The sequence below is a fragment of the Rousettus aegyptiacus genome, unplaced genomic scaffold (genome assembly GCF_014176215.1).
Source record: "Rousettus aegyptiacus isolate mRouAeg1 unplaced genomic scaffold, mRouAeg1.p scaffold_m13_p_12, whole genome shotgun sequence".
NCBI lineage: Eukaryota > Metazoa > Chordata > Mammalia > Chiroptera > Pteropodidae > Rousettus > Rousettus aegyptiacus.
The window spans coordinates 17,010,379-17,029,224 of NW_023416287.1; the positions used below are offsets into that span (position 1 = coordinate 17,010,379).

Below are 18,846 nucleotides of genomic sequence, written 5' to 3' on the forward strand. Positions count from 1 at the left end.
GGGGAAGGAAATAGAGGAAGTATTGGGATTCCATGAAGCTATATTCTTGCTGTGCTCCAGGGTGGCCCACCCTGGCTGAGAACACTGTTCTGTTCTTGAGACAATGACGAATGAAGAGTTGAAGGAGGGGGATGGACACAGAAGGAACTGGGTACCCCTGAGTCCCAGAAACTGATATTCAGGGAACCAACAGCAAATCTGCTTTCAGATGGCTATTGAAGCCAGCAGGCTAGAACCACAGGGTGGAAATTTCAGGAAGGCAGATTTCTGCCTCTCAGAAAAATTTTCCAAGGACCGCAGCTGGGGTGGAAGGATAACCACAGTTATGTTCCAGCTGCCACTCCCTAACCTCTCTTTCAGACTTTGTGGACTGCTGCTCATAATTCAACATGGGAGGTTTCAGATATGGAAGAAAGAACTGTACATGCAAGGGGACATTTTCATGGCATCATGGCATCATAGGTGCTGAGGAAGCAGTCTGCTCTCTGGGGCCAATAAGGGATGGTGGGAAAGATACAGGTTGGGGCTCTTGGGAGTACAGAAGGGGCATCTTGTTTTTCATCCTGGGACCTCAGAAAAGGCTGAAATGAATCCGCAGGTAATGCTTAAAATTAGAGAATTTTGCCAGAAAAAAAGCAGGGAAGGGATTCCCAGGTAGAGAGAATTGGCTATTCAAGGAGCAGAGGCCAAAAGCTAAGGGGGTAACGCAAGCAGTTTGGGGAGGGGGAGGCCTGCAATGAGGCTGCAAAGGTGGGTTCTTGAACTTTGCCACGTGTTGAAAGAGCCACGGGAGAAAAAAAGTGCTAGAGCAGGAGTAGGGTTGGATAAAGCAAACTGAGCGTATAGCTTCAGTCCGTCCTGGGAGAGTCATGGTCCACATTTTTGGCATTAAGACTAAGGGAAAAGGAAACATGACCTAGCGACAGGAGCAGAGCTTCAGATGCTCGCTGATGCACTGTATTCCTTTGGCAAGCACCTCTGTGGGCCCGTTTCCCCATCTTAGATGGGCTCTGGACCCATGGGACGTCAAAAATCATGATGGTGTGGCAGGGATTGCCCTGACGCTGCATAGCTGGGGAGGTGGTAACACGGCTACTTCCAGGCAGGGAAGAATTTGGACCCGGAGGCGGGGCTGGCGAGAGCGTTGAAAACCAGTTTACGCATGCGCCTTTGAAGTAGGCAGGCGATCTGGGTGCGCATGCGCGGGTCCGGGAGGCCGCCGGCCGCGCATGCGCCCTTAATTGGCGGGAGTTTCGGGAGCGGTGGTGGGGGTGTGGGGCGTGGTCTGTGGACGGAGCGCCTGGCGGAGAAGTAGAAAGACAGTTGCAGTGGAGCAGAGGGTCCCAGGGTGACCCAGAGGTGGCTACGGAGAGTGACCTTCGGCCTCGTAGTTCAAGAACGGAGGCTCCAGGCTGGACGGGCTTCGCTCTGAGGTCAGGAAGTCGCATACCTTACCCTAGAATAGGCCCCACTCACCCTCGCAACGGTTTTTTTGTCGTCGGATCTCTGCCCAGCTCAGTCCTGTCGCCAACTTGTGACAGCGGGCACTGCGGGTTCCCCGGGGCGCTGCGGCCTCCTCTGGGAAATCCGAAGGCGGGCGGCGCCCCTCTCATTTGTCCTTTTTGCAGAGCCAGCGGTCTAGACTCTAGAACAGTGGTTAAAAGGTTGGGGTGGGTCACAGGCCTGTGTTCGAATTTCGCCTTGGCCCCAGACTACCAGTGTAACAAGCGTGGACCAGCCTTTTGCCCTCTGAACCTCAGTTTCCCTATCTACAAGAAGGGGTGAATAATCGTACTTCATGCAGGAGCTGTAAAAGGATTAATGGGATAAGATAATGATGCAAATAAAGCACTTACATATAACACAGATCTTGACATATAATAAGCACCTAACAAGCAGCTTAACAAATGACGATTGTTGCTATTATTACCTAGGCTTGAATCTGTGATTACAGTCATAATTGAAGATTTAGATCTTTGACCTACCCAGTTCTTATTCTGTTATCTTTTCCATGTTGTCCCTCTGCCTATATTCATTTCTTTTTAAGCAACAACCCCTACAGATTTCTGCTGGGAGACGAGTAAGCATGGTAGGTGTAGAGATGCCTCAGTCAGGTCCCTGCCCTCTTTCTGGGGAGACAGACATAAACAGACTTTACAGCCAGTGCTAGGGATACCAAGGGGTGGAGCAACCGACTCTGCCAAAGAGAAGTGGTGTGAAACCTTCACACCTGAGCTAGTTTGGGAAGGATGAATACGTTTTACAGGCCATGTTCAAAGATTCAAAAGTGGTGCAGGAAACAGGAGTGGCAGGAGAAAGCAGGAATGGCTAGATTGGAACTAGCTTGTGAAAAGTGTTGAATACACTGCAGAAATCTTTACTGCTGTCCAAAGAATGAGTGAGTAGGAGAGGAACAGTCCTGGATGTAGGAAAACTAGTGGAGAGGCTGTTAGATTATTCGGGGAAAGGGGAGGGAGGTGGTGGAAATTATGAAATGAACTAAACTAAGAACTGGAAATGGAGAAAAGATTTAGAGACAGACTCACAGATACAGATAACAGAATGGTGGTTACCAGAGGAGGGGACTAGGAAAGAACAAAGAGGGTAATGGGATTCAAATATATGGTGACAGAAGGAGACTAGGCTTCAGATGGCGAGCACGCAATGGAGCATACAGATGTCGTGTTATAAAGTTGTACACCTGAAATTTATATAATATTCACCAATGTTATTTCAATAAATTTAAAGAAAGATTTAGAGACTGTTAGGGGTAGAATGGACAGGATTTTGGATCTGGAGAGTTAAAAAGTAAAGGTCGATGTGATTTTTCTAGTTTGGAGGACCATGTAGATCTTAATGCCATCAGCTGAATTAGGGAATTAGGGACAAGTTCAACTCAAAATAATTGAGAAATAAAATAAGGTATGTGTTAAGGAAGAGAGGAGCATTCCTAGTGGTAAGTTCTCTAGAAATTCAGAGCAGATGATGAGCCTTGCTGATAGTCTATGGAGGTGGTGGGTGAGGTGGCATTGTGCTGGGCCTTGTCAGGGAGCTAAATTTCATGGGGCAGAGATGGGCACTTTAGAGAGGCTGAAAAGCACAAGGCCTATTCTAGGGTAGTAAAGCCCTAGTGAGACAGGCTTAAATGTGGAGAACAGATCACCTCAGTTTTCTGTTTTCAGGGTTTACCACCCAGGATGACTTCAGTGACTAGATCAGACTCTGTAGAAGGTGAGTGTTATAGTGAAATTCAGTACCTCTTGCCTTGGGTGCAGGTTTCTCAGCTATACCTAAATGCTTTCGTGGCTCCTGGTGGACTTGGAATCACGTATTCACATACTTGCACAGGTGCTTTTTCAGTGTTTCCATGATCTGGGGCACACATCTCATTCTCCATCTTTTTGCCCAGATGCTTAGTTGTGGCGAGTTTGATTTTGTACTTTGACCTTTTTATGACAAGTGATGGAAGAGGAACAAGTGACATCTAAGACTCATGACCATCAATTGGAATCAGATCCCAGCCCTGTGGAAGTGTGTAATAAATCGTCCGCCTCCCTGGAGATGACTCAAAGTGTTTCAAAGGAAAGAATTCACCTTGACTCTAGCTCTAAAAAAGAGGGAAGTTGTGATCTCAGCCACCAAGAAGGACTTCAGTCCACATCTCTTCATTTGTCCCCCCAAGAACAGTCTGCCCATCATCAAGACAGGAGGCAATCCTGGCGGCGAGCAAGTATGAAAGAAATGAACCGGCGAAAATCATTGCCTCCCTTTCATCAGGGGATTACAGGTGGGGTGCTGCATATATAAAACAGTGGAGTTGCAGCTCAGATAAGAGGCAGTGAGGTATGACAGAGCACATAGTAGGATAGACTTGACTTTGCTACTAACTAGCTATGTGACTGAGTAAATCGCATCACCTCTCTGAGCCTCAGTTTCCTCATCTGTAAGAGGGATATTCTAAATATTTCTAACGCCTAGTAAGTGTTCACTATTATTGCTATTTATTATAATCATTAGCTGCCCATTGTAACCTGTACCATGAACAGAAATTCTGATTTACAACTGTTCAATGCTCACCTCTGCTGGGATGAGAGGCATTAAAGATTTCTTCCTATGGCTTTCTGCCTCATATCCTAAAGTGGAACAGAAGGTAGATGGGTTTGCTACCTGATTTTAAGTTTTATAACTGAAAATATCTCAGGGAAGATGCACATAAAAATACATAGAGTGAAAACCAAGTGTTTAGATACGTATTTGAATGTGATTTTGTGTGAGTTTACAATAATACATCTCAATAAGCATTAAAGTACAGGATTTAATGTGGAAAGTCTAACATGTTTCAGGGAAAACCTTCTAGCTATGTGACCTTAAGCAGGTTCCTTAAACCCCTTTGCCTTATGGTCATCAGTAAATGGAATGAAATTATACCTATTTTATGGGATTGTGTGAGGATTAAATACATTGATATGTAACACAGTACTTGGCACATAGTAAATAGCTCAGATGTTAAGCTATTATGATTATTTTAAAGATGTTACCTCACTTCCAGATGGCCTGATATCTAACAGGAAATCTGGATAAAAACAGCCATTTAGCATATCAGAAAATTGCTGCCACATTTATGCTCGTGTACTTTGTTCCATAGGTGTGCCAAGAAAACAATAGTAGTTCCTTAAGATTACTCCTACATTTATCACTATTCCAGAGCATGTGCACCTAAAATTCTGTATAACAGAAGATCACCAAAGTAATAAGATTGGTCATCTCCAGTTATTCCTGGCCACTCGCCAGATTTCTTTGGTTATAAGCAGAAGGTATCCTATGTATCCTGACTAATAGCAATAAGAAGTAATCGAAAGAGGAGACAAAAGAACTTTAAAAACACAACCAGCTGAAGCTAGAGGACCAAAAGATATGTATCTCAAATTCTCAAAGCAAACTTACTTTGCTGAATAATAAGTGATGTTTTTAAATGGACATAATTGAAAAAACAGTATATATATCCTGAGGATTCAGTGGCATTATTGTATAAAATGCCCGTCCAATTCAGGCTGACTCACCCTGTGACTTTGGGCAAGTTACCTATTACCTAATCTTTGTGCCTTGGTGTTATCATCTGTAAGTTGGCATTGATAAGATACTTGTCTTGAGTTTTAATGAGGTGTGGATAGCATTTAATAAAAAGCCTTTTACATAGTAAGTGTTTAAATTACTATTAATATTATTAGGTCATTATAAAAAGGCAGCAAGATATAACTGGGAAAAACAGGTTTCGGTAACAGTCTTGGGACTGAAATCTCACTTTACCAGTCTCTGGCCTCAAACAAGTCATCTCCCTTCTGAGCAGTTTCCCCATCTATAAAATGGAGGTCATATTTTATCAGAGGACTCTTAAAACAATGGGATTGTGTGAGGATTAAATACATGGGCCTATCATAAAAATGCTCAAATGTTCTTATCTCTGTTCTTTGGTCAATATAAAACACCAAAAAAGTTATATTATTAATCTACCTTGTTTAACAAGATGAGTTTAATGTAATACATAAGAAGTTTTTGTAACTTTTTAAAGTTAGGGTGCACTAATGGGTAAATTTCATTCCTTGGTGATCTTGAAAAAAAATCAGATGTGATTATATATGAATTCGCTCTTTAATTAGAGAAGGTTGCTTGGGCATTCTTGCCTTAAGTTTGCCTGCATCAAGAGAGGAAATTTTCCAATTTTTTTACTTTACTGTCAGCATCCAGCTCCTTAAATGTGATATTTTATGTTAGAACTCAGCAGATCCATCAGTGTCAACTTAGCAGAAAGCAAACGGCTTGTCTCTCTCCTGCTTTCCAGTTTCCAGGTGAGATTCTCGGGATTGGGAAATGCTTTTTTTTCCTTTTTTTTAAAAAAAAAAACAAAACTGTTACTATAGAGTCCCCAAGGAAAATCGGTCCTATGTAATGTTATCTGTTAAGATTAAAAGATGTTTCTCTCTAGTTGAGATTAATTTAAAAGCCAGATTTAATCCTAGCAGCTGATTTCCCTCTGGACTGTGCTCTCTGTCAGTCCTTTTGGTGCTGCTGCTGAGTAGCTGAGAGATTTCCCCAGGCTCATATCTTTTGCCCATTGGCAGCAAATGACAGGAAATGATGGAAATTTAAAGTGGGTAGAGGTCAAAATCTAAGTTAAAGCAGACCTTTGAGATCTGACTGCACACTAAGTCAGTATTTGGCTAACTGGTAATTACTTCAGTTTAGATAAGCAAGTCATTTGTGCGAATTAAGTGACCATTTTTTCCCTAAACTAAAAATGAAAATATATAGTCTTACTAACAATTTTTCCTAATCCATTTGTTTATATGAAAAAGATCTTAGGTATAAACATTAAATCATGTTTACTTTCACATTTATTAAACATCATAAAAGTACATGAAAGTCATTGGGACTGGCCTAGAAAATCTTGGTTGTCATACTAAAAATGCTTTTCTTTATTTAGTTCTCTGTTCAGAAACTTGAACCTTTCTTAAGGGGCACTGAGGGCTTCAGTCTTGAAAGCTTCCGAGCCAAAGGTAAGTTGCTAAGAATAGATGAGCGAGCTTTGATCTTGAGCTGTACCTTCTGTTAAAGTCAGTTGAAGCCCCATGTTTAGGGTCCCCATTTAAAGGAGCTGCTGCTACTTCACAAAACCAGCCCCCCCTTTTTTAATTGCATTAAAAAAAAATAAGAACATATGCTAAGGAAGTTTAGAAGGTATAAAAGTGAAAAGTAAGCCTGCTTCCCACCCCAAACTCTAGTCTCACCTCCTTTTCACAGAGACAACCATCACCACCAGCTTCCTGTGTATCATTACAGAGATATTGCCTTTGCAAACATTTATACATTAAAATCAAATAATACTCTCTGTACTGTTCTTTACCTTGTCTTTTTTTTTTTTTTTAAACCTAGGAATTTGTCTTGTATATTTCTCCATATCACACATATGGCGCTGTCTTGACATTTTAGTAGCCACATGATATTCCATTTTATAAATGTACCATATTTGATTTAACCAGTTTCTTATGGATGGAATTTTAGGGTTTTCAGTCTTTTGCTATTACAATGAATAGGGTAATGAATACCGTTCTTACACAAGCCTTTTGGCACATGTGCAAGTAAAAAGAAGATAAATTGCTAGAATTGAAATTAATAGGTCAAATGAAATGGTAAGAATTACCGGATGGCCTTCCAGAAAGGTTGTATCATTTTATTCTTTCATCAGCATTATATGCAAGTCCCTGTTTTGTCATACTCACTAACATGGTTTTTTTAAACAATTCAGATTTTTTACTATAGGTGAGGAAAGGTATTTTGTAGTTTTAATCTGTTTCTTTTGAAGAGGATAGCATTTTTTTTCTTATTTTCTAGAACCATATGTGCTTCATTTTATTTGTATCCTTTGTTCATTTTTTAAAATTGGCATGTTTGGTTTTTTATATTGATTTGTAGGAACTCTATATGTTAAGGAAATTAGCTGTTCATCTGTGATATAAGTTATAAATATTTTTTTTCTAGGAATCAATTTTCAGCTTTCTGGGAAGTAACTCTTCTTACAGTGTAACTACACAATTATTCAGGGTCAGAATACTAGATGTTACCCGCTTAAAAGACCTAGAAAATACATGAACTCGGACTTGTCAGTTAAAATTGTTTATCTCAGAATTGGACCATCACCATAATTAGTGTAGATATGTCAGGGTTATCTTGATAGCTATTTAATGTATCCTTTCCCCTCTGCATTCTTCACCTGAATGTAATTATGGACCCTTCCAGGCATAAGCAGAAAACTGTTTTCACCTTATGCCCATAATTCTTTATTTTCCTTAAACATTTTTCATTACACTCTTACCTGTTGCCTGATTTCTGTATTTCCTTTCAGTGCCAGCAGTTCAGATCTCTCAAAAAGAATATCAGTGCTAATATACCCTTTTAACAAGTGATAAAATCTTCATATTTACCACTTTTTTGAATGAGCGAGAGAGCCAGAGTATAACAGGGGACCCTAGAGCTGAGACCCCTTAAAGTGTGTTACATCTTTGTCAGCAACTTGCTGTGAAAATTTATATTCTCTTCATAACAGGTAAATTTATTTTCTCTAGCATCTTCTCTTTCTGAAGAATTAAAACATTTTGCAGACAGCCTGGAAAGTAATGGAACGCTACAGAAATGTTTTGAAGATTCAAAAGCGTAAGTTCAGTTCCCCTTCTGTCCTAAATTATAATTGAATTAAGAGTTTTTATTATAGTCAGTCAGTTGTTCACTTACTCAACAAACATTTATCCAGCATCTTCTACGTACCAGGCTCTTCTAGATACTGGAGATATAGTGATGACTAAGTCAAGCACGGTCTCTTTTTGTATACATTTTTAGTTGGAAAGACAGATATGTAGAAAATAATGATTTAAGATAGTGATAATCTAAGAGGTCAATAATGATAGTGACTTAAGGGGGTGGGTTAGGTAGGGTTCAGGGAAGACCTCTACCGAATTGACTTTTAGACTGAAACCTTTAAGACCTGAATGGTGAGAAAGAACCAGCCATGGGAAGATAAATAGGAAAAGCATTCTTCAGATCTTTGTTAGCCGTGCAAATTAGAGATAAACTTATGTTCTTTAGCTATTGAAAAGTAAGAATATTAAGAGAAATTTAGAAATCCCAGCCTTAAACTTGCAGTTCCTTTACAGGGATGGAGCCCAGCCCTCTACCCCTGCCCTGCAACAAATCTTGTCACTAGAGCTTACGTCATGAACTTTTTAGTTTTTACTTTGTAAAGGTCTACTTTTCAAAAATCCTTAAACTTAACATTGGTATTCAAGAAATGAAAAATATTTTGGCTCAACATAGCATCTCTTTTAATGCAGTATGTTTAAGCTACTGGCTGCTGCATCTCAGCCCACAGTGAAAGAGGCTGTGTGTCACAGGCCTTGGTAGAAAAACACGAAAGGTGGCGCAACTAATTTGTCTTTATTAGGTAGAGGACCAAATATATCTGCAAAATTTTGGCAGTTTCAGTGCCTGCCTTTCCATTAGGATTAATTATCCAACTGAGCTGAGCCATTGATGTAAGTAAAACATAATCCCTGTCCTGCAATAGCATCAGTTTAAGTGAAAAGACAAGATAGTCATATGAAAAAGTATTGTTGGTCCTTAAAAGATGTTAAGGTTTTGATTAGTGGGAGGGGAAGAGACTAAAAATTCATGTGAACAAAAGTTTGGAGATTGAAGACCCCAGATATTTAGGGTCAGGATGAGTGGGATTATATGGGGCAGAATAGATAAAAGATAACAGGAAGAATCAAACTTAATGAACTGAATGGAGCAAGAATACAGAGAGCTTCAAGTGCCAGGTTAAGGATTTTTGACTTTTCTTATAAATGCAGAAAACAGTCACAGTTTTTAAGCAAGGAAAAATTAAAGGAATATTTTAAGAAAAGTTAATTTGGCCATTTGTGAATTAGAATTGATGAAAGAAATAAAAGATGAGACCTAGTGCAAAAGTGAGATAGAGTCCAAGAATAAATATTTGTTTAATTTGTTAAAGATAAATTCTGAACATGTTTTATTGCCATTAAAATTATATAAGGTGTCATATTGAAAGCAAGTGCTCTTGAAAGATTTGTGTTAATCTCAAAGTCCTATCTGTATTCTAGAAAAGCATCAGATCTGTCTCTGGAAACATCAGTGGCTGAAATGAAGGAATACATAACAAAGTAAGTGAAAATCAGTGAACCTTTGTTGGAAAATCTAAATTCATTTGGGGACAATAACTAAACCTGAGAAAATGAATAATAAACATCTTTTTCTGAGTGTCAGTACTAGTATATCAATACTAGAAGTTAGAAAGCTGCACATTGGGATCTTTTGGGCTGTATTGATGGCCAGTTTCATAGAATGGAGTCTAGGGAATAAAGATATTAATTTGATTTTAAGAACTCAAGTTCGATTTGACTAAATTAATTTCCTCTGAGTCAGTCTTGACTTCTTATCCTTTAATAATCTTTTTATTCACATCTTAGAAACAGAGTAGGCACCTAATGTACTTCTTGTTGCCCTGGGTGATTCAGATAATCAAAAATTAACTGATTTTTTTTTTTTTCTGATTCTATAGATTTTCTTTAGAACGTCAGACTTGGGATCAGCTCTTGCTACACTACCAGAAGGAGGCTGATGAGATCGTATCTAGGTTAGATCTACGACTGGACATCAGAAGCTATCTTTTTACTTTGTGTGGAGTTTGATTTGAATTGATAGCTGTTAGCACAGTTTGAATGATGAATCCTTTCTCATAAGCCAATCAACTCATCAAAGCTCTATAAAATGTATTTTAGCACTCTCTGACCATAATGGAGAGTTGGGAGAAGGAGGGGAGGGTTGGTGACACTATTTTCAGTCGAAGAACAGAACTGCTTCTGTTCTGTGTCTTTGGCTGCTTTTCCCCGTCCTGGGGGAAACAGGCACATCTCTGCCCTGTACCTGGCAACCTGGGGCTGGGTCAAAGATAATAGTCAGGGGACTTGAGTGAGTGTCTGGCCTTTGAGAGCTGCCAAGTGTGGGAGAGAACCTTGGTCAGAGCCTTCATGGAGATGCAAAGACCTGAAGGTGATGGAAGAGGCTGTACAGGAGAGAGGATTTTGTCTGGGTCTTTAAGCTTTAAGAAAGTGAGAAAGTGCTATATTTTGATTTCATTGGCCATCTTAGCCGGTAACTTTAAGCTTTTTCTCCAAATAGAATCTTAGCTAGAAACTTAAATATAAAATGTTAGCCAAAACTCTATTTGCAAAAGTGGCCTCTTTGTAGAGAGGTGCTTTGAGAAATATGGTGTGAAAAAATTCCCCAGTCCAAGCATTGATGGTTATCTTTAGTTACCCCTTACATGTTCTGTTCATGAAGATCGATAATGTATAAGATGGCAGTTTCATAATAAAAACTTTTGACGTGGCATAGCTTATTGGTTAAGAGGAATGCTTCTGGAAGCAGGCTGTTTTCTGTTCAAATCCTAATTACTACTTCATTTTGTGGCCTTGGGCAAGCCACCTAATCTCTAAGCCTGAAGCTCCTCATTTGAAAATGGAGATAATGTTAGTACCTACCTACCTGAGTGAGTTATTGTGAATATTAAATGGAGTTAAGTGGAAAGTGCTTAGCAGTGTCTGGCATTCAGTTAAATTGTAGTAGTTGTTTATGGTTATCAATTTTCATGAACTCCTTATCACACTGTTTTTCTTAGGTAGTTGAAGTGGCCCAGTTTTCTTTTGGTGAAAGATCATGTACATTGACTTCAGAATAGCAAGCTTTGACTGTACTCCACCCCACCTATAGTCCTTTTTGTAAATGGACCTTACTGTTAGGCAGAATCAACTAACATGTAGCTTCTAGCATTTCCTGGAGTTCAGTGGTATAAAACATTAATAATGGATAATTGTTCCAGAACCCCTTGTTAATAAGGGGTCAGATGGAAAAGTATTGGGACAGGTTAATAAAGTCTTATTGGAGGTTTTTTCCCTAGGTCATCTTTTCATATCTTCCCCAGAAAATAATTTTAACATTTCTTTAAAGCTCTTTTTGTGTTTGTTTTATTTTGTTTTTAGAGGAGCAACTGAAGCTGAAATTACTGAAGTTGAAGTGGAACCTGCAACATGTTTTGGGTCTTCTCAGATTGAAGTCCTTAACACAAAGCCTGACTACCAGAAAATATTACAGAATCACAGCAAAATCTTTGATTGTATGGAGTTGGTGGTGAGTTGGCTCCTGTTTATATTTGGTTGAGTTATCCAACTTTGCTACCCTGTCATCCTTGGAAATGAAAAGACCTGGAGAATATGTGTAATAAGATGAGATAAGTATATTTAACTCTACCTTGGCAAAACATGGAGGGCCGATAAAAAATAAATATATGGCGATAAGTGCTAATAAAGCAGAGCAAGGAAGAGAGAATACAGTACAGGGAGGGCAGCAGATTGCTATATAGAGCAGGTGTGGAAAGTCCCTCTAAGGTGCCATTTTAACAGACTAGAAAGAAAAGTGATCCAGGAGGACATTTCGGAGAGTAATATTGTATCATTCCAAGTATTAACAGGAAGCAGTCAAGAAAGGGTAATTCAAGGAAAGTTTATTTATAAAGGGGCTATATATAAAGTGTGGGTATTGGGAAACCACAAGGGTTAGTGAAGTAACCTAGGGCTTAGAGGCAGCTGAGCTCTTACTGCCCCTAGGCCAGAAGGGAGGAAAGGAGGAACAGTTATTATGGCACCTCTGGGTAGAAAGTCACACAGTAGGCTGCTTTGAGAGAGCTATGACCTGTTGAGAGACAACTAACTCAAGATCATCCTTCCCGGAGCAGGCCTGGGTAGAAATACCCTGACCTCATTCAGCTTCCTCCCACTTGGGCTCCTTCTTGACTAGACCCACCCAGAAGCCACAAGACATGGTCAGGACATATTAGATGTTATCCAGGTCAGCCAGCTGGGGCATAGAGCGATGTGGGAAAGAGGGGTGTGGATCAGAAAGAATACGCCTGGCATGAGAACTCCAGGCTGAAAGAACAGTAAAAGCAAAGCTCCTGAGTAGGAGCTTACCTGGTAACATTTGAGGGACATCAAAGAAGTCATGGACCCTTAAAGCTTACAACTGTCTTTCATCTGCAGATGGACGAACTGCAAGGATCAGTCAAGCAGCTGCACGCCTTTATGGACGAAGGTACCCAATGCCTCCAGAAGGTGTCAGTACAGCTTGGTAAGTGTGTCTCTTGAGGGGACCAGAGTGATAATCCTCTGATACAAACTGCCCTTGCAAACATATGGTCTCAGAGATAAGGTCTATATCAAATGATTTTTCCCCCCTCACAATAACTATTATATTGTAGGTATTCAAAGTTAATGGGAAATTCTAGATGTAAATTCCACAGAAGCATAGTAGACTAAGAATAAAATCCCCACAAACCATCTCATTTTTGTAAATCCAAGACTTAATACCCACTGCATTTTCCCCCTTTTCATTCTTCAAGAATCCACTAAGTGACACTGATAGTATTTCTTCATAGTTTTTTCTGACCTACTCCACCCCTATATTATTGCTATATATAGCTTCCTTTTCTTATTCTTCACATATATTATGGTTGTAGTTACTGCTGGCTTTCCTATCAGTCTGTCATCTCCTTGAGGACAAAGACTCTTATTTGTCATTATAATGCTTATAATGTCTGGCACAGAGTCCATACAATATGTTTTCAATAAATGTTATTTGCATTTAATTGAAATTTATTTTTTGGCTCTTTTCCTCTGCAGGGAAGAGAAGCATGCAACAATTAGATCCCTCACCAGCTCGAAAACTGCTCAAGCTCCAACTACAAAAGCTGCCTACTGCACCTTGCTCTAAATCTTGTCAGTAACCTTATGCAGCTTTTCTGCCACAAGGTGCTCTAGAGGAGAAAAATGGGAAGAGTGTCCCAGTGCATGGTGACTGTGTGGCAAATGGGCCGTTGATATCTGCCCTTTTGCCTTTAAGGATAACTGGCTGACTATAGAGCACTTTGATTTTTTTTTTTTAAAGTTTCAACATTTATGCATCCAAAAAAATGTATAGATACTTTTTCCAAGAATGTGCAAATACTTTAAATTTTTGGAATCACCTAAGAACTAGTAGCCAATTCTTTTAAATATTCTTTGTCATTAGAAATCTTCATCTTGTGTAGATGTTTTTCAAGTCATTCCAGAGTTATTCAGGATCAAATCCTGTGAAACCTTTTGGGGGTCAAGTTGGGTTCTGGTTGTAAAGGAATGAGACTAATTTTCTAGTGTGGCCCTGAGGTGACTTTAGGTAGAGAAATTGTGGGCATTGTTTAACATCATGTGGATACTTATATCACTTCACAAGATGTCTAAATCAAAGGAAATACCACTTATTCTCTATGTCCTAATGCCTATAGTGTGCTTCAGCTTTTAATATTGAGTCAGCATCTTAAATCTTCTGGATTCAAGAAGAGGGCTAAGTATTCCTTTTCATTGTTCTCTATATTTGTTAATAATTGCATTATAAAGGTGTACATAATTAAAAGATTTTCCTTGTCTTTGTGTACATTTTGAGTGTGTAAAAAAAATTAAAAGGGAGAACATCTTGGTAAGGAAAATAGGATTCTTTACCAAGATGTGGAAGTGAACAATAGTGTAGAGATATGCTTCAGCATTAGTTACTGATAAAACACCAACTAATTTATTGTTAATGTTTCTTTTTTTGTCCATTGAGGCATTTTATTTGCATGTATGTAGTACATCTCTAGAGAAAGAACCCCAGGATTTTCCTGCTTGTGTTTTTGTCTTGCTTCTTCATGGTCTGTGATGCCCGTTGAGGTTGTCAGTACAATGAAACCAAACTGACGAGATGGGAGCAGGTCGTTCTGCCATTTTTCTAGATCTTTGAGTTGTACATCAAATCTAGGGCAGATCACTCCATACTTGTTTAACCTGCCCGTGAGGTTCCCAGCAATTTTCCCAGCTCTGGGATCATCAATGATTTCAAATTCACCAATGTAACTGTGCTCCATCACAGAAACTGGAGCACGTCCCAATAAGCACCTGCACTCTCTTCAGCATTTTTGATGCTCTTGAGGGCATCAGCCAGGACATTCATGCATACCATTATGGTGGCATGGCAAGATGGTGGAAAGAGTGTAATGTTTCCTATTCTCTGATCCTCCTAGTAGGACAAAACCTTTTTCATTTAAATACCTAGTCATGAGCTTAAGTCTTAAACCTTGGCCTCAGCACCAATTAGTACCTTCTTGCTTTGACTTAAATTCCTTATTTCATATATTTACAGAGCCCTCCCCTGTATGCCAGGCACAGTTCTAGGAACTGGCTAGAGAGCAAAAAAACAAGCAGACATGGGACCTCTTCTCATGATGCTCACAGTCTAGTGGGGACACGGAATAAGAAGAAACAACTGCAAAAGTGATGTTTCAGTTGATTTGAAAAGGATGAGGGAGTTAAATAGGTCAAATATTTGAGGCAAAAAGATCATTTCCAAAGACCTGAGGAGGGAGAATGAAGCATGTTAAAAAAAAAGTAACATAGGCATGCTGAATCCATTAGAAGAGCCATCTGAGACAAATTCAGTCATTAGAAAGGTTTTAAAAGAGGGAGAGATGGGATCAGGACTTCATTTTTAAAAGATCGTTTTAGTTGCTGTATGGAGAACAGGAGCAAGTAAGGTATAGTTGTGAGAGACCAGTTATGCTATTGCAATAGTCTAGATGGAAAATGATGGCCTGCACTAGGTGTTGGCAGTGGGTGAGTGGGGTAAGATCCTCGTAGTGTCTGGAACATAATAGGCATGTAGTTAGAAGCCTATCGCTGCCATTTGTAAAAAGAAAAAGCTATTTAACCTCATATGTAAGATTAGGAGAATCACGGGAACTATGAAGCACAGGGATTCTATAAGGGTTAAATAATCTAAGTTTAGAACAGTGACAGTATGATGGCGGGAGTGAAAACTTGAATAACTGGGTGGATAATAGAGCCGTTAATGAGATGGGGAAGCTAGTAGTTCAATTTGGGATACAAGTGAAGAAGTCAACTAGACTGGAAAACTGGGTAGAAAAATCTAGAGATAAAATTTGGACGTTACTGATACCTAGTTATCGAAACCTTGAGAGTGGATAATATCGTCCGGAGTAGAGCAAGAAGGGAAATTTTGGAGAGCCCCCAAGGAAAGCTGGGGCTTTTATGAACCAGAGGAGTGGTGTTAATTTCCTGTACTTTGAGAAGCGGAGTAGTATAATGGAAAGAGCATGGAGTTTGAAGTGAATTTTCATCTTTTATCCCCAATTTCCTTCCTCATCTGTAGAATGGGGATAGGTCACTTCTCTTCAAAGGTGATCATGCTTTCCTCCATTTTATTACACTATTGCACTTTTTGTTCATAAGAATTTGTTCAAAATCATAAGAAGTGTGTTTTTGTCTCCAACAGCTAAATAGGATAGAGCCCAGAAAAATAGTAAGTCCTAAGCATTTTACATGTATACAGACCATAACCTTATGAGATAACTTCTGTTTTTTTTTGGTCATAGATGAGGAACTCAAGATTGAACAGGCTTAATAACTTAACCAAGGACATATCGATGGTAGTGGAGGGTGAACTAGAACTAATTTGGCACTTAGTAAATGTTAATAAATATATAAAAAGGCTGTGCTCAGTTAATATTAGTTTTTCCTCTCCTCAATTTGGTTCAGGAATTGGGTTTGATGAATAACAATATTGTAGACCGTTATTACCCTTGATATGTTTGGTAATATTTGTTACATTCTAATTTAGTTAAGAGAATATCTTTTAGTTAATGATACTTAAGAAACAATGTGAGAGAATAGGGTAATCTTTATTGCTCTTACCATCAATGCCCAGGTGATGTAATGTTGACCTTAAAAATAAGACAGCCAGTTATTTTACCAGCAAATGGGTTTCTTTGGGAATATCAGAGAATCGCAATTCTGGACAAGCATGCTATAGCAAAAACCACAGGCAAGTCTAGCAAACAGAAGAATACTGCTTTATAGAGAAAAAGGAAGAAGTTGGGAGGGTTGTTTCCAACAAAAGTCCATTGGAGGAAATCAAGAGTTTAGGGTGTGGACAGTTTTTCACTGGCCGAATTGCTGGGCAATGAAGGAAATCTTCCTCATGTTGGAGCAGTGTTAATAAGAAAACCACAGGTCCACAATGGCATCATTCTTGCTAAAAGCCCAGGATAACAAACCTATATTTAATTGCAGTTTCGACATCTCCCAGAAACACAATCTTGATCTACTTGTCTGGAATATTTTGGTCACCAATCAGGTAACGTCATGTGGACTGTCCGCATCCCCCATGGAAAGAAGACTGGGGTCAGCCCAGCCTCGCTTGGTAGCTCCTAGAGCCCAGGTTGCCGCCCAGGTTTTCCTGCATGATAAAAACCTTCCCTTGTGTTCTATCCCCACTCCAAGCAGGTGTCCTGGCCCAATAATAATTCCTTTTTTTAAAAAAATAGTTCCCTTGCCTCAGTCTTCTTCCTATAAAAACCTTCCATTTTGCACAGCTCCACAAAGCACTATTCTACTTGCTAGATGGGATACTACTCCATTCATGAATCGCTTAATGAAGCTCATTAGCGCTCCACATTTAATCGGTCGAATTTTTTTTTTTTTTTTTTTTTTTTACTGTGGTATTGCAAGTTTCGTCTCTTTTGTTGAAGTTGGTAATTGAAAATTCTTCCTATTGGAGTCTGTAGTTCATGTTAAGTACTAGTGCCCGAGGGCTCTCCCTCTGGACTCCCAACTCCATTTTAAACGATGTTTTCCTTTATTAATTTTCACAAGATTAAATTATAAATTCTTGATAAAGGGAATTGGTCCTGTACGTTTTGGTATTATGTAAATTGTTGGGTCATTAAGCTTAATGTGCATAATAATTTTGAAAAAAAAAATTCGATTTCTTATTTTGCACCCAAGAAATGACATGGTGTGGCTGGCGTTGTAATAGAGTGATATAATGGAGAACTAGGAACTAAGAGCCTTGATTGTTGGATTCTAATGCTTAAGTCACTATCCATTCAGCAATAATTTACTATCTCCCTTCCCGTGCTAAGCACTGTGCTAGCCATGTACCTTGTGTAACGGCTCTGGACCCCTGTAAAAAGATAGTATTTCTTAGGGTTTTCATAAGGATGTGACTTGGCAATAGGGAGGAGGTCGGCCACACGCAAGACTCAACGACCTCCCCACCGCGTCGTTCTAGTTTAAAGTTCCTCTCCAAAGCCAATCCTCAGCCAGAAAAACTACATCCAAAATGGTGCCGGAGACCCCTCTCGGCTCAGCCACCATCTTGGTAGTTCCCGTGGCAGGCGAGCCCGGCGCGCCTGCGCAACCCTGGCAACCTCAGTGCGCCTGCGCGGCCGCAGAGCCTCCCCCGCCCCTCTCGGCGCTGCTGTTGCCGCCGACGCCGACGCGGTTGCTGCACTGACGGCTGGTACCCGCGCCTCAGGTGAGTGAGCACCTCAGCCAGGCCCTCTGGGGACGCGCGGCGCTGCTTGCGGGGGCGTCGCTCCCTTTGCTCTCTTCCCCCGCCTAGTCTCCGCTCCGCGGCGGGGCCCCGCGCTCGCGCTGCTCACCTTCTCTGGATCCCTCCGGCGCCCTCCACCCTCCCGGCCCGCGGCACCGGGGTCAGCCCGGCCTCCCTTGGCGGCTCCCAGAGCCCAGCTTGCGGCACACCGTGGCTAACCCGCTGGCGACAGAGTGCAGGCAGCAGGGTCGAGCCTCGGGGCGCCCTACATCTTTGGTTGCCCCTTTCCCGCTCCTGTTCTGCCGGAGGCGGGGCTCGGTGTTCCTCGGTGTCAGGCACCCTTCTGTCCCACCCACTCCAGAGCCAAGGAGGCTTGGAGGATGGGCAGTGAGCTCGCTTTACATTCGTGCGGCCCTGATACAGCAAAGAGTACCCTCTGGCGGGACCCGACGACGACTCTTAGAGGGAGGGGCTTCTTCACCCCACCTGACAGATGAGAAAACTGAGGCTGAGAGGTAAAGCGCTGGTTCAAGGTCACGCAGCTGGCAAGAGGCGGGGCTGGCTCTTGTCTCAGGGTTTTTCAGGCCATTACAGTTGGAATTTCATCTTGCACTTTGAAAAATTTGAAATACACTTATCTCTGGAGTCACTTCACTGTCAAGATTGCAAAAACAGTATTTTCTTGTTGGCGTGCAATTGAAGTGTTGCTGTAATAATAATAGTAATAGTAATGTTATTAGTAAGTGCTAATGTTCATCCAGCGCTTGCCTTGTGCCAGGGATCTTGCTAAATATTTAATTA

At 40.5% G+C, this 18,846-nt stretch overlaps 2 protein-coding genes and 1 pseudogene across 11 annotated transcripts in view; 2 read left to right on the forward strand and 1 right to left on the reverse strand.

Annotated features, from left to right (window-relative positions):
• The first annotated feature begins 1,262 nt into the window (after window positions 1–1,262).
• Window positions 1,263–14,084, forward strand: DSN1 (DSN1 component of MIS12 kinetochore complex). 9 transcript variants are annotated; one of them, XM_016148317.2, is made up of 11 exons: window positions 1,267–2,089; window positions 3,183–3,231; window positions 3,461–3,787; window positions 5,773–5,846; window positions 6,482–6,554; window positions 8,121–8,208; window positions 9,672–9,731; window positions 10,130–10,204; window positions 11,610–11,757; window positions 12,666–12,753; window positions 13,305–14,084. In XM_016148317.2, the coding sequence occupies exons 1-11, from the start codon at window positions 2,012–2,014 to the stop codon at window positions 13,406–13,408; spliced, it is 1,164 nt and encodes a 387-aa protein (XP_016003803.2). In that variant the 5' UTR covers window positions 1,267–2,011; the 3' UTR covers window positions 13,409–14,084. The 9 variants fall into 9 exon arrangements, with proteins under 9 accessions (XP_016003811.1, XP_016003803.2, XP_016003809.2 ...); XM_036229439.1 differs by having other exon boundaries at window positions 1,268–1,433; window positions 3,410–3,787; window positions 13,305–13,532; XM_016148320.2 differs by having other exon boundaries at window positions 1,268–1,433; window positions 13,305–13,532.
• A 98-nt stretch (window positions 14,085–14,182) lies between these two features.
• On the reverse strand, window positions 14,183–14,774 carry LOC107512607 (annotated as a pseudogene).
• Window positions 14,775–17,921: 3,147 nt separating this feature from the next.
• Window positions 17,922–18,846, forward strand: part of NDRG3 (NDRG family member 3) — a 57,462-nt gene continuing 56,537 nt past the window's right edge. Inside the window, exon 1 of one of the 2 annotated variants that reach the window (XM_016148315.2) lies at window positions 17,922–18,027. The gene's annotated coding sequence lies outside the window, so the exon portion shown is untranslated. The remainder of the gene's footprint in view (window positions 18,028–18,846) is intronic. The other variant, XM_036229441.1, reaches the window with a different exon arrangement.